General features: G+C 44.2%; 1 protein-coding gene across 2 annotated transcripts in view; it reads right to left on the reverse strand.

Moving 5' to 3' along the window:
* The window catches only part of Arid5b (AT-rich interaction domain 5B), a 175,541-nt gene that overhangs the window by 27,411 nt on the left and 120,242 nt on the right, over positions 1-27,888 (reverse strand). The window contains exons 1-4 of one of the 2 annotated variants that reach the window (XM_055598919.1): positions 15,380-15,839; positions 13,819-13,931; positions 7,735-7,939; positions 5,789-5,841 (exon numbers count right to left, since the gene is read on the reverse strand). In XM_055598919.1, the coding sequence (XP_055454894.1) occupies positions 5,789-5,841; positions 7,735-7,939; positions 13,819-13,931; positions 15,380-15,383 (375 nt within the window). In that variant the 5' untranslated portion in view covers positions 15,384-15,839. Of the gene's footprint in view, positions 1-5,788; positions 5,842-7,734; positions 7,940-13,818; positions 13,932-15,379; positions 15,840-27,888 lie in introns of those variants that run through there. The other variant, XM_055598918.1, reaches the window with a different exon arrangement.

Genomic DNA, 27,888 nt, shown 5'->3' on the forward strand with positions numbered 1-27,888 from the left:
ATATAATTGTAATCTCCACCCAGTTGGTAAATGATACAAGCTTGGGCTCATCTATTGTTAGGCGCACACACACACAAAAGGCACAATTTCTTTCCTCAAAAACACCTGATACTAAGGCACCTTTAGACATTCCTCTGTTAGGTCCTCATTTAGATAAGGAGAGGGCATAGGGTGCACAGAAGGACCACAGAAACAGCCTAAGTGCATCCCTGTAAGCACTTCAGAAGCAGTCCTCACTTCCATTACAGTGCAAAGTGCATTTTACATTTCGTAATACATGGTTAGCACTTCTGTTGAATCTTCCCGTATCTCATGAGACAGGCATTGGGAACCCAACCGTAGGTGAAGGGACTGAGGTTCAGCAAGGACACCTGCTGATCTAAGGATACACAGCAGTGCTAAACCCAGATCCATACAGTTGCCTTCTGGGACCAAGAGCTGATGCCTTTGTACAGTTATCAAAGCTACGTCACAGCAGAATGACCTGAAAACACAGCCCATGCTGAGGATGAAGGCTCTTCCAGAGTTCTCAGCCTTTGGGTTTGGGCCATCAAGAATCTAAGCATGACATTAACAGTGCTTTCTGATTTTTCGCTCTCTCACATTCTGAAGCTAAATGCCTCCCTCTGTCTGTGCTGACCCTTCGTCTCTCTCTCGGTAGAACCGACCAACGGAGTCATGGGCTGTATTTCCCTGTCATTCCCTCAAGAAACTCATTTAAGATGCTGGGGATTCGGAACATCTAACTAACAGCATCGGATAGTGAGAGTGATGGAGGTGGAAAGGGGAGGAGGGCAGAGGAAAGATGAGAGCAGGGCCAGATAAGGCTTTCAAGGTTCCTAACTTAACGGGCGACATGACCCCAGACCACCGCAAAGGGTCAGAACTGAGCAGGCTACACTCAAATGCAAGAGCCAATCTGGGTACATTCGACAACCTCACTCCGAAGACAACTGAGGATCCCTTCTCTCCCTAGCGTAGGTACAACCAAAGCAACTCCGAAAAGTTCACCACACCCATTAAATTCAGGACACACATGTGATCGTGGCTTTCAAGCACAGAGTGTCCGAAGCGACCTTTAGAACCCAGAGGACATTTTGGAGGTGTACGAACACGAGTTCTCCATGCTGCCATTCGTCTGAGAGTTTTATTGATAAAACTATCCCGTTGCTTCAAAAACATTTGGGGAGAGTGTTTGGAGACATAGCTCGGTCAGTAAAACACTTGCTCATAAGCAAGAGGACCCAAGTTCCATCTCCAGAACTTCCACAGGAAAAACTTGGAACTCCCTCCCTGGGGATGTAGAGATGGGTGACTCTCTGGGGGCTCACTGGTCAGCCAGAGAGACCTTGTCTCAGAAACAAAACAACAGCAAGATCCCCCAGAACACTCAAGGACAAACAGCCTACAATCTTGACATCATGTGGCCGTTGCATTCACTTATGAGCTTGTGGCAGCTCTGGTTCCTGTACAAGACCAGTTGAGGATGAAGCCGACCCCATCAGCTAGCATTCCAGCAGACAGCTCATCGCACTCAGCGAGTTACAGCACAAAATCCGCCAGCCGAGAAACAAAGCAAATAAAACCAAAATACAATACAAAAGAGAAGAAGAGAAGTAGGGAGGAAAGGCCTGTGGGAAGCACCTGGGGGAAGCAGGACTGTGGAGTTGAGAGTGGATACATTATGATACATTGTTTACATGTATGAGATTGTGGAAGAGTAAAGAAATGATATTCTCTTTAAAAGAAAAAGGTGGAGGGCACCTAAGGAATGACACCTAATGTGTCACACACACACAACCTTAGGATAACCACTTCTTAGGGCCTAAACCTTGGCGTCTTTAATTGCTCTACATTTTAGGTCATGGGATGAAATCATGCTGGTATCTGAGGGGTCTAGCAAAGTGGAGGGCATCAAAGGCTCTTGTGGACATGAGTTTTTCCCGTGGTATAAGAACGGGAAATCAACACAAAGTCAAGAGAAGCTCCTGCTGGCGCCTAGCACTGCTCAGGCTGCCTGGGAAGCATGAGTGGTGTCTGGACACCTTGAGGGCTGAATTCAAGGAAGATGACTTTCTTTTTTTTTTTTAATTCCTGGTAGTACTCCAGGAACTGAAGCCATTCAAAACTACATGACATCATCTTTGGCCTAGACCTTTCTGAAGTAAGCCACAGGCTTTGTGTGTCCAGAATGCTAGGGTTAGAATCATGTCTTCAAACTGATGTCAGAAACAGGGCCTGATGTCAAAGCATAATCCTGTGGGAAGGCAAGTGACTACTCCCAGGTGAAAACATCACGGCGCCGCCTCATCAGTGGGAAGGGAAGAGAAGGGGTTCGGACGCAGGATGCTGATGATACCACCATCTGTTCCTCGATAGCCTTTTCTCGACACCCGTTGTGCTAACACCACTTTCTCTCAGAAAGTGATGGGCTCTCGGGTGGTCGGCCAAGTGAAATTATCTTAATAAACCATGGCTGACGTGTGCCCTCACGCCTCAGACACACCATTAGCTGTAACTGCTTCCCCCGGGCTCTCAGGAAGGACCACAGCTCAGGTGCAAAGCCCTATCCTTTTCTGCTGCTTACAGGGTGATCTATGGACTAATATGACTGGAAAGGAAAGACTGGGGAGAAGATTGTCCTGGTAGAAGCCTGCAAAGAGAGAGCCGTTTCTAGCAACCAATCAAAACACTCGGATGTTTTAGGGACTCCGATCTGCTAGATACATTTATGATCTCTAAACCTAAAAGTGGAGAGACACTTGATGGATTTCCAGGAAAGGCAGGAAAGGTGGAGATAACTGTTCAATCATTGATCAACACTGAAGACTTAAAATGAAACTTCTGCTCCTTTTTTTCTTTAAATTTCAATTGGAGGATCATGAAGAACCAAACTGAAATAATCCATAATCCACAATTCAAACAGGAAGGTTTGGAATAGTTTATAACCACAAACAAAAACAAGACAGTTAAGATGCTCTTGTCCATAACCAGAGGGAAGTCCAGAGGGCCGCGTTTAGCCAGCCACACAATAGCACATCTATAAACCTGACGCTTGAGTTTTGGATCGGTCCTGAGTATTTACACTATCTAGTATTTACACATCTAGTATTTGCATTATTTATCTATTTAAAACTTTCTGCTAAATCTTTACGTATTTTTTTCCCCTCAAGAACCAGACATAATCTCAGGTTGTAACTGTTTGTTTTTTTTAACTAGGAAACATTAGTGTCCTGACATGTACGCAGGATAATAACCTGAGGGCTGAGGGGCTAGGGAAGTATGTCAGTACCATAACACTTGCCTGCATTCTTAAGCCACAATGTAAAACAAACAAACCAACAAACAAGTAAATTGAGGCCAACTTTCCAGTCTTTGATATTTGACGGGGGGGGGGGGGGGCATAACTGAAGCCAAGTTTCATCGGGGACAGTACTATACCTGGCAAGGGACTGAAAGACAACATCAACAAAAGAATCCTCCCCAAGTCACTCCTACCACGAAGAAAATGTTCTAGATTTGTGAGAAACTGCCAGGGGCAGAAGGCACAAGAGACAGTGCTTTGTAAGTCTCTTCCCTCTTACCTATACTACTACAGAGACAGGGTTAACGATACTGGGGACTGCCAGCAAGAAAGAACCTGAAGAATCCCATGATGGGACTGTCAGCAAGCTATGATATAAGGACTATGACGGTGGAGATGGCCAGCAAGTTAGAATCTGAAGACCACCATGGTGGTCTTATAATCCACAACTCAGTCTCCTTGTTTGTATAACTGAGGACATGAACTGGAGCACAGCAAGGATTCTTTTCCATACAAAGGCCAAGTCAGGAAAGAAAAAAATAAAAAAAAACAAACCTAATGTGTCAAGGTGCTACGACTTCCTTACTCAAAGTGGAAATGTCTCTCAGATGCATGCAGACTTCTCACAGAATGAAAAGAAAAATACTTATCAGAAACAGTGTGCTGTTCTTGAGCTGAGGGGAGACTAACGGTCTAGAATGTTCCAGACAACAAAACTGAATCCTAATTGAGCACTTAAGTTTCACCAGTCAAAATACTCCAAGAAAAAAAAAAAAGTACCGTGTACCTTGGAGGGGCAAAAGCATAGATGTAGGATGATAGAAAAAAGTTAGGTGCCAGCTAGGCCATAGGAAGCAGGAAGCAGGAAGCTAGGAAGAGAGGGAGGGAGGAGAATTTCTTTTAAAATTCTGTTCATAAGCAGATGGGGGAGGGTACTAATCGGAGTCTGCATATCTCTGCGTCTCCCACACATGCTACCTGGGCATAAGGATCTGAGCTACAAGCATGGTAACAGTTCATCAATGTGCAGCCTCGTATTCTTCATGTTGAGAGGTCAGCTTACAGGTCTAGGCCGAGGCTGATTCCTAAGCTCAGGAGACTAAGTTTTCATCTTTTCACCCAGAGCAGAGCTATAATTAGCTCAAGATTTTGCAGAACCGTGAGCTGTAACTGTGACAGGGAGTCCATATTCTGATCCATCAACATGTTGAGCCAAGCTAAAAATTTTATTTATTTTTGCACGGGGTAATTTCATAAAACAAAGCTTTCAAGTAAACTTGCATCTATGAAATGAATATTTTACATGTGTTCGTGTGCTAAGATTCTTTATAAATACATACACTCCCATACGGTAGGCAGTTTATAAGTTCACAGACTTGCATCAAACACTTTTCTAGCCCGAATGCCTAGCAGATGGTAAATACCAGATTATCTGACTGAAAGAGCACTTCCTATGTTTTCCTGTGCCCAGTCTCTGACATCAAACCATTCTATTAGTTTGTGGAACAGAATGCATTATATGGCAAGAACCACTGGTTTGGAGTAAAAATAAATATCATTTTCTTGACTTTGTGTCTGTTGCTGTCATTTTACACAGTACAGAGGTCTCTCAGATTACTTCTTAAAGGAAGAAAAGAAATAATTTCCCACTCAATTGCCAGAGGAACTACACAACTTAATCTGATCATCGTGTGGGAGAAAAAACATTCCCAGTGACGCCATCTTCCTATGTCAATTAATTTTATTACAGATGTCGTCTCTCTGTGCTATGTTAATGCAGATCTTTTTCCCCCCATATTTCAAGATCTTAATCTCTTTGTCTCTCTAATATTTTATTGGCTCAGAAATACATGCTGTAAAAATCCATGGCCATCCAAATTTTCCTGTGGGCTAAAAATAACCACTCCTGTCAGTTAGAATTAGCTGATAAAGAATGTCAGAGCCTGTTCTGAATAAATTTGATAACTTCCTGTTTATGTAGCAATGACCCTTGTCTAATAAAGCTTCTTTGCCCTAGAATGGGAGGAGGCTCTGCTGTATTCTATTCCTTAATGGCCAATCCTGATTACTTCTGAAAGCCTTTAATACGTTCCCCATATTAGACATGAACAGATGTCAGGTAGGTTGCCAAGGGAGATTTCTTTTATGCAATCTTGGCTTGTTGTACAATAATAGCCCTTTCTCAACATGGGAAAAAATTACAGACCCAACTAATTTCCCTGACAGGGGAGAGTTACATATGTTTTCCACTTGTAGTTTTTACGACAAGTTTACAGTTTTGCCAAACCTGGAACTAATTGGGACCGTTTCCAAAAGTGGCCCAATAAACCCCCCCAATGTGTAAGAGCCATTGGGGAAGGCAGCCAGTGGTGGCTTGCTTTTCATTTTCCTCCATTTTGGCCAAAGACAGGGTGGTGGACGGTGGTGTGTGTTGGGGGGAGTCAGGTTGTGAAATTATTTCATTTAAGTTGCTTAAACACTTACTGTTTCATATCCTCCCAGTTTTTGAGCAGCTTGAAACATAGTCCAAAGGTTAACTGTTAGAGGGACAATAAGTATTTAGATAAGCATTGCATTAACACATTTCCAAGAAATGTCAATTCAAACATTTTGTTTTGCTTTTTCAATGAGAAAGAGAAAGAAACAAAAATCAACCGTACCCCAGAGAGCTAAATTTCTAGGAAACAATTTAACTGAGGGACACATTCGGGATTTACTACGCTTAGCACTTAAAAATATTTCTTGAGAGATATGGTCACAAGCCTACAGAGACTGTTGGACTTGAGGGACAAATAGCACAGCTTTGTTTATCATCTGCAAAGGAAGACACTATGCTGGAAGGGCCTTGGGGAGTGCGTGGGAATTCAGAACAGGGGTGGGACTTGCTCAGTTCTCAGAGAGAAGCCCTTGAAGGATGGTAACACCTCCTTCAGATAAGATTTCTCTGTGATCAATAAACAGTCACATTAGTGCACAATTACCCTGCTGAGACTGTTTGATAGTGAGACTATATGCAAGGACCATGCTGTATTTTTGCCAACATGTGGCTTGCACGTGAGGAGAAAACAGGCAGGTCACATGCCAGGAGTGAGTCATACAGTAAGGGAAGACAGTCATTTACAGAGAAATGGAGTCAGGGGCCCATTAGCTCCCTAACTGTGCCTGTGGAATACCTGCGTGACGTTAAAACAAAACCAAAACCAAAAAAAATTCCTCTGTCTAAAGTTTTCATGTTTCTGCTGTCAAACAGCTTGGCTCAATCAGTATTGAGATTTTTTTGTTGTTGTTCATTTTGTACCGGATACCCTGGAATGTGAGAATATTGGACTTCAAGTAATCCTTTGGTACGGGAAATGAACAGAATGAGAATTAAATAGTAAAAAGGCTATTTGACACAGCATGTTTGCAAAGCCATACTGAACCTTGTACTGTTTCAAGGCTATCAAGAGCCCTGCCTCGGCCTTGGTCACGTCTGAATTGTTGATAATGGGACAGAGCTTTTCACAGAACATTGATTTTACTTCTGTTTCAAGCAGCCAGTTTTCAGACAAACATTGTAATCATCTGTCGTTATATAAGTTTATAATGGCTGTGAGTACTCTCTTGCAATCAGTGCCAATTGCTATTAACTATGTAAATTGTTACGTAAAACATACAGGTTTGACTTTCTTCATCAGAATGACACATGGTTTTAATCTAGAAAGATGCATTTGGAGAAAATACTATTTCAGGCCAGAGGGGCTCATGGCTTTGTGCACCACTAAATCCAGACAGAGCAAGATATACACTTGGCTGTGAACTCACGGGCAGGATCTGGATTTTCTTTTCCTTTTCAATGGAATTCTGCTCAAGCTATGGGTTTCCTTGCGCCTACACAAAGACACCTAGTTGCACCAAACTGGGACTTCTCTTCAAGTTTTTATTTCACGTTTGCTATGAACTTAGAAAAACAAACAAACAAACAAACAAACAACCTAGTTTTAGGACTAAGGGAATTTTTTTTCTCCATTGTGGATGTTTTGTCCACTTTTAAACGCCTTCCTTTTAGAAGCTGCCCGAACAGGCAACATCTGGGCCTGATACGGCTACATCATCATCATTATCTCATAAGAAAGGAGTTACAGACACTCCAGATTGACAAAACAGAAAATGAGAAGCTTTCAGCATGTCTATTTCCAGTCATCATCCTCGGACTCCTGCCTATAAATATCTCTGCAATTGTCCCAGAGGGCGACAATGCAGCGGAAAGAGCCAGGGAGAAAATTCTTGGCTTGGACAATTTGTGGATCTACTATAAACAGAAAACACCCTGCCTAGATTAGGGTTTCAACATATTCACTAGTCGAGAAGAAGAAAAAAAAAATTTCCACTCCCTCCCCTTAGAAATTCAAAGAATCTGATATTTCAGAAACAAAAACAAGTATACTTACTCTGCTTGAAACCCAAGTAGGGAATTCGCTCTATGGGTGTTTTTCTTTCTTTCATGTATTTATAAAGTGCCACTAAGAAGGCTTGTTCATCTGCCCTGCACTCTTCGCCAATGGATAGCTTTGGCTTTTCTTCATTTGAGGCTTTTTTACAGTTATTGTGGTTATTCTTGGGCTTGCTCAAGGCCGACCTGGCCTCCCCTTTCACCTGGAAAAATAATAATAACAGTATATCAAATCAAACCCAGCCTTGGAAGGCTTGCAGAGACATACCTAAGTGACACTTTCCCCTGAAGCAAGGTAGGGGCACCAGAAGACAGCCTTGAGTCAGAGCTATCCTAGACAACAGGGACAAAGTTCTGTAAAGGGCCACCTAGGAAACACAGTGAACTTTTGCGCCTTACGGCCTTGATGGCACGTACCCAAATCTAGCATGGGTGTGATCTGAAAATGAATGGTGGGGCCGAATGTCAATAAAACTTTATTAACAAACAAGTGTCCAGAGGGCCACAATTGGTCTGGTTGTACCAGTGCCCTCTGTATACTTAACAGTACATTCATGTCAAACCAGAAAAGAGTGTTGATGTCTGGCAGGATGATGGCTTTTTTACCTGCTGATACATTTTATCTTCCCAAGGGGTGCCACCATTAATGTCATTGATGAAACCTTGCTTTTATAATATTAGCCCAATACTATATACATCATACAGAAAAGCGAGGCACGTTTATTTCTTTGTGTAAATTTATTATCTTCCTCTTTCTAGATACCTCGAAGAAGAGATTTTCATGCTGGGAAACACCAGCAAGGTCATTGTCACGCGTATGTGAGGGCGATGCCCACACATAACCCTGGGCAGGACACCTAAAAACAGACTCTTTAATGAGGATTTGGTGGTTTTTCCATCAGCGGAGAATGTAATAGGAAATGTTCTCTTGCCAGAAAAGAAAGAGTAGAGAACAGCTAAAACACCAAGTAGAACAAATGGAGAGCCCCTCCCCAAAACTAAGACATAAATGGAGAAGGATGCTCCACGGTTCTTCCATCTACACCACCGGCAGGCTTTGGAGCTTGGCTAACCTAATGTTCCCTGCTCGCAGCCATGTTGTACAGCGGCCTTTGATGGTTGTTAAATATAACGCTAAGTCGCTGAGTTATTTTAATTGTAAAAGGGGGAAGTACAAAGGGTCAGACTTAGAGTTCAAATGCACCCATGGGGAATGTGTACATTCCAATATTCTTTACATCTCCTGGCTGACATCGGGCAGGAAGAGGGCAAGTGCCGGGGAACATTGTGAATAAAAATGTCCCACAGATTCTACGCTGTTCTGTTTCAGAGTTTTCAGCCTCCGCAGATCCTTCTGAGCCCTGAGCACATGAAAAGGTTTCTGTTTATTTACTGAAGGGGAGCACATCCTTTCTGAGAGGGCTCCGTTAGTGAGCATGCTGCCTTCATTTCTTCAGCCTGGTTTCACAAAAAGAAAAGTTCCTGGGCAGCTCTGTGGGGCCGCTAGAGGAGATTTTAATTTTTAAGGGGCTGGGGGAAACAGGGTGACAACATGTTTTTACCATGTGGAGTTTTTACGGACAATATTCTCAAGCTTTTGTACTTTGCGACAATGTAAGAAGACAGACATCCTGTGACTCCGCCGTCGTCAACTTCCACTGGCCAAGTTTTAGGTCGGTGAGCCTAAACATATGCATTTCATCATTTATTGGACTCTGAACTCACGAAAGCATCCTACTTTTTGTCTGTCTTGCCTTCCTTGTTTACACTGGTACCAAGTGCTGTTCGAGATCTCACGGACATATTTCACTCTCCCACGGGATCTGGTCTTGCAGATTAGGTGGCATTAGTAGGTTTGCCAGCAAGTCCCAACGACCTGCCTGTCTCTCTCTGCCTCCCCTCTGCTGGGGGGTATAAGCACATGCAACTGCCCCAGCTTTTTTATTTTTTAAACATGTTCTCTGGATTGAACTGAGATCTTCACGGTTGGAGGGCAATCATTTTAAGCACCTGAGCTATCTCCCTAAAGTTTATGTTCACAGCTCTCATAAAGTAGGCTATTATTGTCATAAAAATGTAGAAACTGAGGCATAGGCAGAATGAGTAACATGTTTAAGTGTGTAAGATAAACCTAATAAAGATGTTAAGCTGGTAGTCAAAACAAACTTTCAATTAAAAAGCACATCTCATTTCTAGGCACGACAACATTTACTGCTGAGAACTATGATTTATCAGGTCACAGTAAAAAAAAAAAAAAAAAAAAGAAAAAGAAAACAAAAATTAGGTGGTTTTCAGGTTACAAGAGTTTCTTTTCTTCCATTGTGCGCCCAGCCAATCAAGAGAAAAAACATTATACCCGTGGGTGCTTACAGTGTGTAGTGAGCTACACGACGCTATGTGCTTCATATATGCTGTGTTAGTGTCCACAGACACTGCACAAAGGCAGTTGCTTAGACCCACACCTTATAGGAGAAATGCACTGAGGCTCACTGAGGCTGGAGGTCTTGGTGCATGACCGCTGAGGTGCAAATACCTACGTTTGGAACTCAGGTCTACCTGCCTCCAAACCTCAACTGTGTACAGGGGGGCCGAGCTAAGAGCTGTGTATAAAACAGGCTGAGGCTTAAGCTTGCGGTGCCAACAGACCGATTGCCTCTGTCATTAGGACAGAAGCGCCATGGCTAGGGGGCTATGAGGTCTGCAGATGGATAGCTGCTGAATCCTCTGGGTGTATGTGTAAGAATGGAAGGAAAGCCTGTGGGGTGGAAAACCAGGGCTGAAGGCGCTCACCCTCTCTGTTCATGACAAAGGCTCCAAGGAAGACCATGCTGCCACCTGCTTAACTCCATCCTGCACCCCAGGGCTTTCTCTAAGAGGATGAAGGATGCTCACCCAGAAGGTAACAAGTGAGTGACGGCTTGCATCTCAGGCTAGCTCCATGTACCATGTACCGTTTCTCAGTGCATGGGAGCTTCCCGTTTCCCGGTAAGACTCGGTTAAATTATTATCTATATATTCTTCCCACATTTACTCAAAACATTCTCAGCAACAGTTTACCCTGCTGAGTTACTGTAATCCAAGCATGAAAATGGAAATAGCAGCTAGTCCTCATGCTGAACTTGAGAGAGTATGACCTTTTAGGGGTGCCAGTTAGTGTCCTGATCTGAGTGCCACACACCTATCAAGCTCACAGAGAGCTCTGGGGTTTTCAGAGTGATTGACAGCATGCTAATTAGAGAAGCAACATTTAATGTTCTCAGTGAAGCTGTGTACCTACTTGAGGATAGCCACATTCTTCTACAGAACTGGGTTATCACTACTCTCTCCATCAGCACGGATAACCAGCTGGGGCTGAACCACCAACAAACAGACTATACTTCTAATCCCACCTCGGCCAACAACTTGAGCTTCTTGGTAAAGCAAGAGTGATAATTCCTGGGGATGGTTTTGAGGACGGAATGAGATGAACGGCATTGAAACCAATGCAGGCATCACACTTCCAACACGAAATGTCAAGGATGTGATATAATGGAAGGACGTGCAGCAGAGCATGGTTTGCCTTTTCATGCTCTTTTAAGTGTGGAAACCACCTGCTGCATGTCTAGTCTTTAGAAAATGTTTAACACACACACACACACACACAATCATTTACTTTTTATCGCTAGAGATCTAAGCCAAGAAAGACCTCTTCAGTATAGTTGATCATGCATCAGTCATGGACCTGCTACTGTAAATGGTCCCATCAAGTGACAGATTCAGAGCTGATCTTATTCACCATGCCCTCCCAGGCCTGGGTGCTCTCCTTCTTTGTCCTGAGACATGCGCTGTCTTATGCCATGGAGTTCTCTCTCCAGGAAAACAATGTGTTACAAAGACACTGTCCTGTTAACGCCAAGGGAGTGAAAACTTTTGAAGGTGACATCACGACCACAGGAAAACCACTGCATCCATTTTGGAAGCTTTACAAGCGCAGCTTCAGGGGGCTCGTGTTTATCCACAGTTAGAAGTGGTCTATCCGAGCCACTTTTGAAAATACACACAGTTCTGAGGGTCAAGCGGCTCATCGTCACATAAAATATGGTTCAGGTTCTGGAAGTAAGCAGATGGCCATAGACTCAGCAACCTTACTGCAACATTTCATGGTGGAAGACCACTTTAAGACCCAAATGCCTTTTTAAATGGCTCTCGGGGTCCCCAGTATGGCTTGTTCCTCCTGCAGAGTTCTCCAGACGGGTGCCAGCAGGTATGCTCATCACTCTTTCCCAATTAGCGGGTTTCTCCAGAACCATTAGAATTATCCCAGGCAAGACTGTAATCCACGGCTCCAGAAGGAGCGAGGACTCTTGACTGGTTGCCAGGAGCTGCATACGGCCATTGGGAGGATGGTATATCCCATAGTGACCACTTTCAGTGGGAGCAGCAGGAGGGGGGTTAAGGAGAGCCCAGGCTTGGCTGTCATCCCTCATGAAGAGAATAAGTCAGTGAACATTTAACACAGTCCATGTGTTCAGTAGCCGTCTATTGCTTCTGTTCTCCGAGTCCCAGTGTCAGTTTTGTAATTCCCACACGTTAGCAGTAACTCCAAATAACAAGGATTGGCACTTCGTCCCGGTGGGCTCAGATTTAGAATATTCTGGAGGAAACACGGCACGGGCTCTGGATTCTCTGTTGAATGCCACCATCATAAAACCTTGCTCCATCTGTATTACCTTACAGGGCCCTTGGGCTACATCTCAGGGAATGAATCGACCGCTGCCATCATTCAAGGTCATAGAAACCAAGGCCTGAGGTAGTTGGTTCCTAAATTGCTCAACTGGAGAGAAAATGTCCACCAGGGTATCCACGCGTGTTCACTTGCAGGAGTTAAGTGAGCAAGGCATAAGCAACTGCATAGAATGCTAGGCTTGAGTTCCACCAGAAAATTGAAAAAAAATACACTTTTCTGTACATTGGCTTAATAATTAAAACAACCAAGAACAACAACATAACCTTTGACATCTTGGGAGCACAACACATTCCTAACCAAAGAGCCTTCAGAACTTTGTGTTGAGAGTCATATACTTGGAGATAAGATACATGAAATGTAAAAGTCCAGCGTCTACTTTGACACGAGGGGATGAAGTACAACCAACAGTAGGCAGGCCACAGGAAACTCAACCCATTCTTTTTCTATATCGGAATCTTCCTCAACAGTGAACATGGCCCCACACCCAGCGCTCTGGCACTCGGACCTGGAAATGCTCTTGCTAATTCCAATCCGACCTTTGATTCTGATCTAGATGGATCAGAGCTGTCTTTGGCCTGGGAACAACAAACACCAAACGCAAACTCCCGAATGTGGAACTCCAGAATGTGGAAATGTGACCCAGGCTCACAGAAGTCAAAAAGATAAGTCTAAAAATATGAAGTGACACTTCACTAAATACTTCAGGCACACACTTCAAAGATTCCAAAGAATGCTCATTCAGAGTGGGCCAGCAGGCCTCTAAAGTAAACTCTTTCTACTATCCAGAGAGCTCTTTAAAATGCACAAGCGCCTCTGTGTGCATGCATCCAAACAGTTTTCCCTGTATCTCTAATTCACTGTAATATGAATTGGGGGTGACTTGGCACGGGGGGGGGGGGGGGGGAGGACATGACCAAAAGAGATTAATTCTAGCCACTTCTAATTTCATCTGCAGTTAATCTCTGAAGCATATTTAGACATGTACACTCAGAGATGGGATGGTTCAGCTGGTCTATTTTTTGATACGAGCAGAGTAAACTATGTCATTGTGTCATCTAGGATGAAATCTCAGCCTGAGAGTGACGTGGGTGCTTAATCATGTCCTTTACCCAACAAGCCAAACCGGGAGGGGAGGTGGGAAGTCTTTCTGTTGACTAATCAAAATGCCTGCCAGATTCTCCCCACCCACCCCCCCCAACCACTAGAGAAGCGTGGCCTAAAGCCCCAAGAGCTGCAGAAAGCCAATCCTGAACTGAACACGGTCACCAAGGCACCAGATATCAGAGAGGTCAAAAGGGAAAATCAAAAGAAGCATCAATCAGGAGGCGTCTCAGCGGACCACCGGACCAACCGTACCTTGCTGATAGCTTTACCATCACAGTTATTGTTGGAATCCTTTGAGCCACTGAAGGAATCTCTTCTCTGGGGACATGTTTTCTTTTTGCGAGGTCTGCCTTTAAGATTTGGCGCTGAAAACGAAGGGAGAATAATCGTCATAAGTCTTTCAGTAAAAGACCCAGAGGCTTACTATAGTTGCTCCGTTCGGATAGTGGAGACGCGTGCCCGTGCCCATGTCGGCCACCAACTCTTGACGGATGCTTCTGACTCTGAAGGAACCTTGGTGGATGATAAACTTTCTGTACGAGTCTCTCAATGATAAACTATCAGCTTTCCCGAGTCTAATTAACAAAAATGAAATGAGGCTAAGGAAGATGCACACGCCCCCTCTTGGCAGCCCCCCCCCCCCCGTGCTCCACCCCCCTCCCTTGAGGGCACACTGTCAGAATAGCAGTACCCCTGGCCAGACTTGGAGATCACTCCTCCTGTTTGTTTGGTATCTTGGTTTTAGAAACCCACATGACACGCCAGCCTGTGATGTCATCATAGTAAAGTGACATCTGAAAACATCACTCTTGGGAAGAGTTTAGAGATAGCAGTATTTTTTCAAATCACCATATTGATGAGAGAGAGAGAGAGAGAGAGCACTTTAGTGAAAGGGCTCACAGTATCGAGCTGCTACTGCACTCATTTTCTAATAATATTGTGGCCAGCCTGTCTCAAATCTCAGCAAATCTGGCAAAGACATTGAGTCAGCGTGTTCTCTTTTCCTTCTCGATATATTTTTATGAAGATCTGGAGGGTTATTTAAAATAAATTCCAAAGCTTACACCGGGATTAGCCTGACTCCTGTGGAGGCTGATTGTGCGTGTGTGCGTGAGCGCGCCCCATTAAAGCCATAGTTACAAATGACACAGTTACTATTAAAGACATAGTTACAAATGATAATGAACTTGGGCTGTTTATGGGGTGTCCTGACTGTCCCCCCCCCCCAGCTCTCACATTCAACTTCATCAGTCACTCAAGTTCTGAAAAAATCTAAATCCAACCAGCTCACTGAGTTGCCCATTAACCAACTCCAGACAAATGCATTTCCCCAAAATAATCTCTGGAGCTTTCAAAGCACCCATATTTTTATTACTTTTAAGGACAGTTATAAAGAAAAAAAATCATATCTGAGCAGCAGGAAGCCTTTTTATTCTTATTCATATCAGGACACACACACACACACACACACACACACACACACACACGGTTAGCTGGTGCCTTTAGGACATTTCATTTTGGACTCAATTTACATACACACGACTTCCCACTAGTTTGTTATTCTGCCGTGGTTAGGAGCGTTACAGTCAGTGAAACTCAGTTAAGGAAACTGTCTCCTTACAATCAAAGTGGGGAGTGTTGGCTAAGCAGCAGCTTTGGAGAGGCTCAGGCTCCTCTTCCCAAAGTACTGCTCCCATCTCATTCTCGGATCCTCAAAACGCTGGTTTCGCAAAGTCCATCCCAGAAAACCTGCCTTGAATTACCAAACGTAAAGTCACACGCAAAATCAAGCAAGAGAGAAAATAGACATTACCCATTCCAGTCGCCACACATCTGCCTGACTGACGCCCGTGCTCAGGAAAGCTGCCGCAGGGGACCGCTCCCCAGCCTCATCCCTGGAAGTCCGGACTTGGTGTGGATATCAGCTTCCTAGCAGCGAGGAGGCTGAGCGCTGCTCACGGCTCCCCTCCCCCGGCCGCTCCATTACTCATGTAAACACACAGCAGTGACTAGCACGGGTGTGTGGGATGGGCTCTGAGCTCGGAGCACTTAGGGGGAGCTGCCAGACTGGCAGAGAAGGCTCGGCTCTCTCTCTCCTCCTCCCTGGCTGGGACGCCCAGCTTGTTTGGTGGCTCCTGACCTCTGGCTCCTTGGTGGGAGCTCCGAGCCCAGTTCCGAGAACTTGCCACGGTCCACAGCCTGGAGCCAGGGTGTGGACTGTTTTGTTTAGAGGACTTTGTGTAGCTCGGAAGCTTTTCCACAACGACCAAAGTGCCTGAGGCTTTAATGACTGCTTGGGTAACATGTGCTCTCAAGTCCCCTTATCAAAATAATAGCCCAGCAATGAACAGACAGAAACAGACAGGGTTGGGGAGATCCCACCAGGACTGAGCAGAAGCAGAACAATGTGGCCTCTGTTCCGAGGCTTGTCGCTGTCATCCTTCCCCTCCTCACATTTTTGGAAAGCACTTAAAAAACCTAAAAGGCATTTATTTCCAGAAAAGCTTTCAAAACCCGAAGGCCCTGTCTAAAGACAGAGCTCTCACTGAACGCAGTATTTTAAATAGCCAGGCAAAAGGTTCGAGAACCCATAAGAGCCAACCCTAAACTGGGCCGATTTCCTTCACCTTTTGGGCTGTTTTCAGAACCCAGAGTCCCAGCAGATTCTGAGAACTACAAATTTAGAACAGAGGGTTCTATCATACTAATCACACAACTAACTCTAAACACAGTTTCCTGAAGAGGAGTCATCTTTGGTTCTTAATTGATCAAGAGCTGGAATGCTCTAAGTACTGGGTGGGTCAACCCAGCATATGCAAATCCTTCTTTTACTTCCAACTAGGATCTCTCTGTCTCTCAGCATTTTCATTGTGTTCTTTGTATAGCAGTGCTTGAGCTATAAGGTTTTGGGAGGGCAGTATTATACCTGACTAGATCATCTTTAAGGGTGTGGCCGTTGGAGTCACCTCTTATCTGCATAGCCTTGGGGGGGGGGGGTTTGCATTGTGTAACCTGAATTTGGTGAATGAACCAATGACTAATAGAAACACAAATGCCCACGTATTCCTCACATCCTCATAAGTGGAGCCTGTCAACCAGATCCCTCAGTACATGTGTCACCCTGGGAACCTTTAGACCTTACAGACCCGACCATGCTCTGGCAACCTAAGCTAGTGGCTTGAGGTCATGCTGAGACAACAATGCCAAGGTTTTGGGCTCCTGACTGCTGTTAAACCTTTGAACTAACCATAGCCTTGCGCCACATGCCAGTGGAACATGAAGAAATTGTGACCCCAATAGTGTAACAGGAGACTTTTTCGACTCCTAAGACCTCCTGTGGGGCCTGTGACTGAGGCACTGGAGGAAGAAGGGGTATCATGCTCCTTCGGCTCTGTCTATTTTCCTCCAAGGCAAAGCAACAAATCTTTCTCTAGAGGAGTGATGGAAAGTGAATGCCCTGCGGCATGGCGGTCAAGGTGGAGGGTCCTTTGCATTTCATTCACGCACAGGAGAAACATCCCCGTCCCTTCCAACCATCCTAGGTACTATGCCTACTTCCTCCTGGAAATCTAGTGTCAAAACCAAGATCCCAGAGTCTCAACCTGGAGCGGGTTCCCGCTTTGGGGAAGAATGACCTCTCAGGTTGAAGCTCCTCTTCCAGTTCCACCTAAAATAAGTGACGCTGTAGCATCAGAGAGGCTTGCTAGGGCAGCAGATGGAAACAGACACAGAGACCCCCAGCCGGATATTACATAGAGAGAGTCTACACTGGGGGTCTCCACCAGATTCCCTTCCCTCTGACGTCAGGGAATCCCTCAGGAGAGGAGACAGAAAGAGTATACTTTCTGAGTGCCAGCCATGGCTCTGTCCTCTAACCATACCCTCTAAAACTGGGAGGTCAGCACTGTCATGGTTCTCCCCATCTTACAGATCAGGAAACTGAGGCAGAGATCAAGTCATGCAACTGATTGTCGACGATGGGATTGCTGCCTGGGCAATTGCAGTTTACCCGGGCTCCTCTTTCTTTAAGTTCTTTCTCTTTGACACCCCTGTGCTCATTCTTTCACTTCACTTGCTGAATACACAGGCAGCCCACAGTGAGTTTTCACCAAACCAAAACACACACAAATGTCACCTGCTTTTGTGCACCGGGCGGGCACAAAGCCCCTCTCTCATGGACCCACAGAGAGCAGGGTCCCCTTCAGTTTTGGCTTAGCAGTCAGCAGCAAGGCTTCTGCTCAATGCACCAGGCCAGTCAAAGCACTACGCCCCCGAGCCCCTCTACAGTAGGGGCTTCTGGCCTATGAGTGAGAAGTTTCTGCAGTCGGTACAAGCAAACAGAACCTCTTTCTTTTCAGTTGTCCATCTGTCCATCTCCCTCTGCCAATTCATACCTGCTCATGTTTGAGCAGTCACTGCTATTTCTACAGAGATGAACCCCCTGTAGTAGGAAGCCAACTACCTCCAGGTTAAGGACACCCGACATCTAATTACTATTTTTGCCATTGTTTTCTTTTGTTAATATTTTCCATTTTCTTATCAGTGGATACGGTCTACTTGACAACAGAGCACAACAGTTGTTACTCTTTTTTTTTTTTTTAAGGGTCTGTTTATTTAAAAGAAGAAAAGAAAAGTAGGCGTTTCTGTGTATTCACTTTGCTGTAGGTTCAGACAAGTTACTGGGTCAGGCAACTCAGGTGTGGGAAACGCAGCTCAGCCTAGATTCTTAAAATAATAAAACAAAGGGAATGTAACCAGTTACTGGCAAGGCCACAGCTTTTGGCTTAGATATTGCTTTCCCCCCCCCCTTCCCCTCTCTGCTTTGTTCTTTCTGTCATTACCATCATTTTTTTTTTTTTAATACCATTTATGCTCTTGGAAATACAACAAAGACAAACAGTTCTAAAAGCTGGATTTTAGAGAACCTATTCTTCCCATTTTGTGGAAGGCCTCCCCTGTCCCCCGGGGTAGCTACATATCCCTTAGAGAAGTTCTTTGTGAATACAGGTACTTCTAGGGTCTACTTGCTGGGAGGATCTGGAAATAGGGGAATGGAAAAAACAAACATCATTTTCCTAAGAGTTGACCCGTTGATTTGTGTGTGTGTGTGTTGGGGTGTGTGTGTGTGTGTGTGTGTGTGTGTGTGTCAGTGTCTACAGAGGTGAGTGAAACATTAACTCATTGCATTTTTAAAGTTATGTATATTTTAAATATGAGCCAGAAAACAAAAGCCACTGATGGAAGTCTTAGGCACTGGCCAACTTTGTTCTATGCATACTCCTTATTCCTGATAATATGCAGAATTTCTGTAATGCTTTTCATCTGAGGAGAATGAGGTACTGGGAAAATTTTTTTTTCCAGACAATAATCTTAAAATACTCTGGCAAGTTTCAGAATGGGGTGTTGCTTTTTCTGGGGGAAAAAAAATAGAAAGAAAGAAAAAAGAAAAAAAAAGACATCTACCCTAATTTACTTATCATTTACCGTGTTCTATTTTGAATGTTTCCCTTTCGACTATTTAGAAACTTCCTCTTTCAGTCTAGCAAAAATAGGATGAATGTTTTTAGTTATTAATGTATGAGTCAAAGATTTAGAAACCAAGAATGGCAGAACGCTTGATCAAAGCCACTCCTCAAATTTATGGGCGTAATAAAAGAAAGGCATTTCACAGATAATCTCTTACAGAATTCCAGTTTTTAAATACTTGGGGGAAAAACAAAAACAGCCTAAAAGCTCTCAGCTCTCATCGAGGCTTTACCACCAAGCCAACATTTTAACATAAGAATTCATAAATGATTCCATGAGATTTTTTTAACTTCAAAACCCAGTGTCATTCCATTCCGGGGAGGGCCTGTTTGTACTCAATGCATATTTACATGGTTAAGGCTCTCTGTGAATTCAGAAAACCGTGATTCCTACATACAGTTAGGACTCTGTGTTTATTTTTCTTTTTGTTTATTTTGTTAATTCTACTGTTATTTTGTTTTTCTGTGAACAGTCCTCCACACCCAGCAGAAAATGCTTCAGAGGCAAGTGCGCTGCCTGACCTGTGAGCACCCAGGGCCAGTGATGGGTACCACAGGTCTCCCGGAAATACCCTGACCTTAACTGACGGAGGTCCAGCAACAGATAGAGCTCTACAACATCATAAGGGCTCCAGTGCTTGGCAGGTGCACTGACAGTTCCTTTTAGAAACGTGTTCTCTCAAATAAAAGCACTAGAAGGAGGGAGCCAGAGATAAAGGGCGCAGATCCTAGGGCCGGGTTTAAAAGCTGCCACTTTTACAGGCCACCAAGATATCTCTATGAGGAACTACAGGTCACGTGTTCTGGATGTATTGTCATGTGCTCACACTGGGTATTCCTGGTCTCCTGGAGAACTGGGCTGTGAGCTCTTCAGTGCTGTAGCCCAAGCCATATCCCACAGTGGCTGGTACCACTCGCTACAATTCAGCATTTTCACTGAACCGCGGACCCACAGGGTCCATGGTCTTCCGCTTCCCCAAAGGATGAGAAGTTGTTTTGTTAGAAAGGGGATGAAAAAACAAACAAACAAAAAACCAAACAGATAAATAAATGAAATAAATACGAGACCCGAGATCATGACGGCTTCTTGTCAAAGTCACTCAGCTTACTCCTTGTCACTAATGAGAGTGGAATATATGTCCATGCTCCCTCTACCTGGACTGACTGGGCAGCTGAAGTCCCAAACAGCCACGGACTTCACTGACTGCTCAACAAACCATGCAAGTAAACATTCCTGCAATTTCATCCAAAACATGCCCCAGTCTTACTCACTCTTGGTTCACAGTCCTGAATGCTGGGGCATTGTTAATGCCTCCCATCAACGAATTAGTAATTTCACAGGCATGTGATTTGCATAGCTATTTCCTGATACACCCTCTCTCTCTCTCTCTCCCTCTCTTTGCCCTGGAGGTCTTCATTTCTCAGAAACACTTAAAAACACAGATATTTCAAGTTGGCCCTTCCCCCACCCCATAAATGGAACAGGGCTTTCGAGCTCATCTGTATTGCTAATTGGTTTGAGAACACGTGACTCCACGCACTCCTGCATTAAAAAACAAGCAAGCCTTTTCTGTAGTCAGGGCTTATCATCAGAAAGGAGCTGATTTCTAGCCTTGTTTCCCTGGGAGACAGATACAAATGATCAGATAAGATTTAGAAACGCTTTAAAATCATGGTGTGGATTCTCCAGTTCCCAAGTGTACTCTGTAGAAAGGCGTTCAGAGAACACTTGTGAAGAAGAAAGCGACTTTGGAAGCTTCTTACCATCTCTGGAGGAAATCAGAGGGGCTCTGACATCTGCCTGGCTATGGAGCCAGGAGAGATTCTGGGCTGTTAGAGGACAGACTTTTTAGAGAGAAGGTTCTGGAAGGAGGAAAGGCGTATGAAATCCAGCCAGACCTTGCAGGTCTGTGGTGGCCATTCACAGGTCCTTGTGAGGGAACTATTCCTGGTAGAGGACACTGTGGGCTCCCTCAGAGGTGGTGGAAGCACCCATAGTTGTTTGGGAGAAATATATTCAGCTCTCAGGTACCAGGAGAGTTCGCCACGACCTGGATGTGACCAAGGCCCTTGGTTTACCTCGTAGTTTTCCCAAGGTTCAGGAAACCATGGAAAGACTCATCTGCCTCAGAATGTCCTAGACTCTGCAGAAAGACACTATAGCAGAGAAGACACATATCGGCATAGCTGGGCCCAGGGTAGTGACAGACCAACTTAGGCCTTTGTGTCGAATGCAGATCCTTTGTTTGCCCATCCTCATCTCATCCTCTGCTTTGGAGTCTTGCCACAACTGTACAGGCCCGGTAATGGCAAAAGTGTTACCTAAAAGTACCATAGTGGCGTCAGCGTACCCGTTCACATGTATTAACACTGTCTCTCCCACCAGATGCCAGCAGTGGCCACTTCCGGGGCTATGACAGCCTAGACCTTCCAGGGAGGATGACAATCTCTCTCTCTCTCTCTCTCTCTCTCTCTCTCTCACACACACACACACACACACACACACGGGGGGGGGGGGAGAGAGAGAGAGACCATTACACAGTTAGAAAAATACAGAGTTTCATAAAAATAATTTCTTCCCCATCTTTTGAAAAGCATTAAACAAATGCAGATTTAGCTTGTCCTGGCATGTTACCATTAACAAGAATGAATTACAACTTAATATAATTGTCTGTTTATTGTTTAAGGCTGTCTAAGCATCCACTGTGGACATGTTTTTGAAGGACATTTTAATTTTCACAATTTCTGAAGGTCATAAAAGCAGAACCTCATAAACAGAGAATGAATTTTTTTGTCTCTCCTTTTTTTTTTCTGTGACAACCAATAAACTCGCTCATTCCTGCCTATGATTGATACCCTCTGAGGTGCTGCTTTTGAACACAACTGCAGCAAACTGAAAGCTACATTTGTGCATCAAATGGCTTCAGAAGGAATAGTAAAAAGCAGAGCACATTTAGATTCACATAAAAACACGGCATTCTTGTTCAGCTATCTCTCCAGGTTTGGAAACGAGATTGTCCATTCTCAACACCAAAGGTAATTGATTTGCCAATTCGATAAAGAAAATGTTTACCACTGGATATAAGCAAATGGTTTTTATGAGTTTGTTTGTTTTGTTTTGTTCGTTTGCTTTTACATGGATCAGAATGGATATAATTAACTCATTACAGACATGAATGAATATCCTAGGAGAGGCAGTTTCATTCTTCAATTCATACAGCAAAAACAATAGAACAGGTTCCCAACTTATTTCAAAAGATATCCAAAAGTGATCTGTGATGAAAGTACAGTTCTTCACTTCTTTTCACCGTCAGACAGAAGAATCTGACATGTAGCGATATTCCTTAGCTAAAATGCTTGCTGCCAAGACTGATGACCTGAGTTCAATCTAGGACCCCCGTGATGGAAAGAGAGAACTGGCTCCTGACTTCCACAGGTGCTTGGTGGCACATGACCCCCTAAATAAAAATGTAATAAATTTTCTTATGTAGAGAGGGGGCAATGACTCCATTTATAAAGTACTTGCTACACAAGCCTGGGCTCCTGAGTTCAGCCCTCAGACTCACAGACAGGAGCCTGCGCAGTGGGGTGCATGTGTGGCTTACTAATGGGGAGGCAGAGACAGCCAGATCCCTGCGCTGACTGTTGGCCAGCTGGCCAAGTCTCAGAAAACAACCAAATCAAGACTACCACCCCAGGGTGGACAGTGCCCAAAGATGACAAACAGAGCTGTCTTCTAGCCTCTGCGTGGACACGTGGACACCTGCTTCTACACACGGAACATGTACACACACCAGCACCTAACACCTCTGCCCCAAGATGACTACCGTTCTTCGTCTCCAGGCTTCCTGAGTTTTTCTTCACCTAAGTCTCTCTGTTTGATAGAACACGTTCACTCTCCCCGAGCTTCCTCTGGGGAGCTGCAGGAGCCGTCACACCAAAGCTCTCACTGACTGTGTAAGAAGAGGATGGAAACTGTGGGGGGTGGGGAGAGTGTGGTCCAAAAGGAGAGGAGAAAGGATGCTGTGGTGTGTGTGTATGCAGAGGCAGCAACAAGGCCCCTAACCCCCATGGTAGGCCCAGGTGATTGTAGCTAGCTGGGCTGGGCAAGCCTGAGTGCTCAGTCGTTGGAAACAAGGGTCTGTGACACAAAAAAACAACAGGGCAGATATGAGTGGCAACCATACCATGGAAATAATAATAATAATAATAATGAACAATAATAATAAAGAAGGGTGAAGCTTCCCCTTGTCTGTGTAAGAGAAAACAATACTCTTACTGTTTCCAGTTGCTAGATCCAATACAGTCATAGGATTGTATGGAGCTCTTGCTGTGCCAAGTCCAAGCTGCGGTGTACTTTATGTATAAAACACATATCCGTTTTCAACATGTGGGACAGAAAGCAAGTGATCTCACTGATAGCATTTTAAATCAAGTGCATATTGAGATGATAACAATATTTTGGCCACAATGGATTGAATGAAGTATATTATTAAAATTCATTCCATGTTTTTGTTTTTTAAAAGGCAGATGACTTGTGTTGTCTTCTGTATGGATTTGGACAACAATACAATGTTAGGATCATAGATGTCCTTGGACATGATTCAAAGGGCAAGCAAAACAGATCAACAGCTGAAGCTAGGACAACTGGTGAAAATCACAATTCAAAAGTTCCGGTACAATTTAGAGTCATATTCGCTGTACCAGGACAGTCATGGACAGATGTTAGCACCCCAAAAGTTGCCAGTGCTGAGCTACCTTCAAAGTCCAAATTTGGTAATTATTGACTCAAAGCTACTAAAATGCCCTGATGAGGTTGTTAGCACATTAAGTTCCTTAAGGAAGGTATCAAAGTGAAAACAGGTTGAGTGGGGAGGGAGGGAGGAAAAAGGAGAGAGGGAAAAGGAAAGGAAGGAGAGAGAGAGAAGCTCTGACTCCTCACAAACTATTTTTACTTGTTGACGACGTAAGTTGGGACTAATGTAAGCCGTTTTAATCATTCGGTGCAGACACGATATGAGAAAATGGAACTTAAGTGATTTTTGGCTAATCGCAAGTAGAAGTTTCCTGACCACAAATTGCCGAATAAGTTTTCAGTCCAACTGGGTTTGCCTTTTCGAGATTCTACTTGAAAGTAAGTAGAGGGGGCAGATATAGTCAGCCCTCCAGGCAAGAACATGACCTTCTTGGCATGGTCCAGCAGCCTCAGGTCCCACGGTTTCACCCGAGGCATTGCCAATAAGCCCAGAAAAGCTGGACAAAGCAAAGAGCTTTCGATTCTGGGAACTCTGGGGAGGAGGTGAGCACTTCTCCCTGTCCTCCTTAGCATCAAAAGGACTGCAGAGGGGCCGGCAGGAAGACTGGGTGGCTAAGAGCCTGCGCGTGCGCTCGCTATGCAAGCTTGGCACTAGGAATTTGATTTTTGGAGCCCATGTGGAACTCTACGGAGAGAACCCCATTCTACAAAGTTGTCCTCTGACCTCCACCTTCCTGCCCACAGCACACATCACGCACACGTGTGTACACATACACTTAATGAAAAATAATAATAATAATAAAATTAAAAAAAAAAAACAGAAAAGACCATCAGATGGTGCTCTGATAGCGGCTACCCAGCACCAGGTTGGCTAGTAAACAGTCCTTCCACGTAGCCAGCCACAGGGTCCGAAATAAGAGTTCATTACCGCCGGGCCCTCAGCTTTAGGCTCCGGTGACAGAGGCCACGCAGAACAGTCGCTAGCTACGAACCAGTCTCCTGGACCAAACACCTTCCTTTTATTTTTAACACCACAGTGATTATAACAGCACGAGAACAGTAATGGTGACGATGGCAATGAATCCGGAAAATATATTTTTTCTCAGAGCCTCTACCACAGCATCTAAGGAAATAATATCATTTTAAATGCTTTTTTTTTTTTTTTTTTCGTGAGTTCAGCCTACACACAATGGAGTGTCCCTTCCGAACGCCTTTGGTATGCTTGTGATGTCTAACTGTAGAGGTATTTGTCTCTGTCCCCCTAGCTCTTTTATAGCACATGGTATGCATACTTCAGCATCCAACCTTATAAACTCATGGCCAACTGACAGAGGATGGTTATCTAACAGGCGGGGTTGCCATGAAAGCCTCCTTATTTGGGCAAAAGCCCTTATTGTCCGTACCTGTCTCTTTGTATTTCCTCTCAGAAGAAATTTATTTGGATCATACGTCGTTCGGGAGACCCAGAGGCTGCAAGTGTGGCAACTGGAAGGCCGAGAAATAAATCCCTAGCAAGTTCAAACACTTAGCTTGTCATTAGAACCATTTCTGGCTTTGTTAGCGTTAAGCAAACTCTCCGTCGCCCTCTTGTGGTAAACCAGCGTGATGCAGAGGAACGACCGCAAAAACCCCAGGACCGAGAAAGTTTAATCGACTACAGGTAGGGCGTTGATCTCAGAGGGAAGAAGGTGTGAACCACAGCTTTCGGCTGCTTTAATCCGAGTTATTCGTGCCTCGTCATTTACATGCAGTAGGCCTCTTTCACTGTGTCAGGTGCCGTGAGCGAGGTAAGGGTAGTGAGGCTTGTGAAAGTGAGAACAATGCAGTCCAGGAGCATAATGAAGTCATTGTGTCTATGGCCGTAGCTGTGATATTTGTAGCCAATTGATTTTAATGAGTTTTATAACCTAAAAAAAAAAAAAAAAATCATACCCACATTTCAAAGGTTCCTTCATAACCAAAAATAGGCTGATACTCCAACTGGCTTGGAATTACAGGAACCAAAGAAAGATGTCTGAGTAACTCCCTAATATGGAAGAAAAACCATTAAAAAAAAATAATGGCCACTTCGTTTGTTTCTAACAATAGGCGGTATAGAGAAACTTGGAATTTATAAGACCAAGCAAAGGGAGAGACTGTAGCATTCCATGCCCTCTTAAAAAAAAAAAAAAAAAAAATTCTGAAATTTCCAAACTCCAAATTCAATCATCAGTTAAGCAATTTGGTCTTTAATTGGATTTTAACATTTCGTTTCAAATCTTTGCCTGTGTGATTTTGGACAACTGTCTGCCGAATGGGTTTGTCTCCCCCCCAAAAGAAACAAGTGTGGTTTTAAAACAAAATGAGAAACAAAAAAGCTGGGGGGGGGGGGATCTGATACTGTGGAGCCCGGACATAAAAAGCAAAGCCTCTTTCTCCTCTCCTCTGATTGCCAGCAAATGCACTGGCTCTCCAGTTTTTTTGTTTTTTTTTTTAAATAAAGCCACTTCTCCGCCCAGCGTGAACCCAAACGTTCTGTAATTCCAAGATGGTTTTAGGAACAGATTTATCTTGACTTGGCCTTGAGTCTAGTTCTGCAGCAACAGTTGTTTGGTTTTCGTCTTTGAATTGACAAAGTCCTTAAAATTAAACAGCTGTCTGTGCTTTCTTCGGCAAAACATGACTGCTCTTATTTCTGTGTGTGCTGTGCTGTAAGCTGACAATGTCCTTTCTTTCATGTCCTTTTCTTAAAAAAAAAAAAAAAAAAACAGATTATTTTTTTTCTACAATGAATTCTCTAGTTAGCCTTGATTAGCTATAAAAATGCTAATGATAATAAAGAAGGGGTGGCATTTGCTGGCCTCTGGGGTGCATCTACTTTTAAGCACAGGCTTTTTACATACAAGACCCCTGCTCAAAGGGCTTTTGTTTAATTCCTATTATGGTAGGAAATACGATATTCTGCCCCCAGCAGAATAACAGCCCTGTGTGGCAGAAAGACGGACTGAAAGTCTGTGGAAGTGTCCTCTGTCGATTTCACAGCTGGGGAAAACTGAACAGCTTTAAATGGTGGGAAGAAGAGCAATAAATGTTCTCAGAAGCTGGGACTAAATTTACTAGCTAACTCCTGGCCCGGGACTCGAACCAGAGCCGTGCGAGGGCTCTCATTACTTGGGATCAATAGAAGAAGAATTTGTTTGAGGTCTGAGGGCTCTTGTAGACAGTATTCTCAAATCCGGAGTCAGGGAGACCTGGTAAGAAGAGCCATGCTTGGCAGATCAAACTGGACTAAAAGACCAAGGACCGCAGGGAGGGAGGAGTTGGTGTATCCAGGACTCGGGGACTGCCGTGTTCTTCTGGGCTGACAGAGTGATGGAGGTCCACGGCTTAAAGAGCTGGGGAGATGGTTTAGTTTGTAAAGTGTCTGCTGTACATGCCTGATGACCTGTGCTTAGTCTCCGGAAATCAGTCAAAAAGCAGGGCATCGCTTTAGTAAGTCCTTTACTGAAATATTTAAAATTTGTATTTGTGTGTGTGGGAGAGAAGTGTGTGCGTGTGCGTGCACACTTGTGTTGGGGTGCCCTCGTAGGCCAGAAGGCACCGGCTCCTCTGCAGTGGGGGTTACAGGTGGTCGTTAGCCAGTCATGGGTGCTGGGAACTGAACTCGGGTCCTCTGCGAGAGCCCTAAGTGCTTTTAACCACCCAACCGTCTTTTCACAGTACGTCTTTGTTAAATCGCCCACACTGCAGACCCCACTTGGGAAACCAAACCCCTCTAAAGAGGGAAAAGTGGCCGGGCTAGCCTTGGCAGCTCATCTTTGTACCTATAACATGTTTCCTCAGTCACCATTCCTTAGGGGGAAGTGGGCACTGTGCCCATAGAGATGTCTGCTGGTCTAGGGAGCATCTAGACCAGGAAAAGCCAGGACACCTAAGAGAAATCAAATATTTTCATGAGGGAGATGCCACGCTGTGTGGGTTTTTAAAGACTTCTGTCTCTATAGAGCTGCATCCAAAAATAAAATAAAATAAAATAAAATAAAATAAAATAAAATAAAATAA

This window comes from Psammomys obesus, unplaced genomic scaffold (assembly GCF_907164565.1).
Source record: "Psammomys obesus unplaced genomic scaffold, mPsaObe1.curated_primary_1811, whole genome shotgun sequence".
In the NCBI taxonomy this organism is placed as follows: Eukaryota; Metazoa; Chordata; class Mammalia; order Rodentia; family Muridae; genus Psammomys; species Psammomys obesus.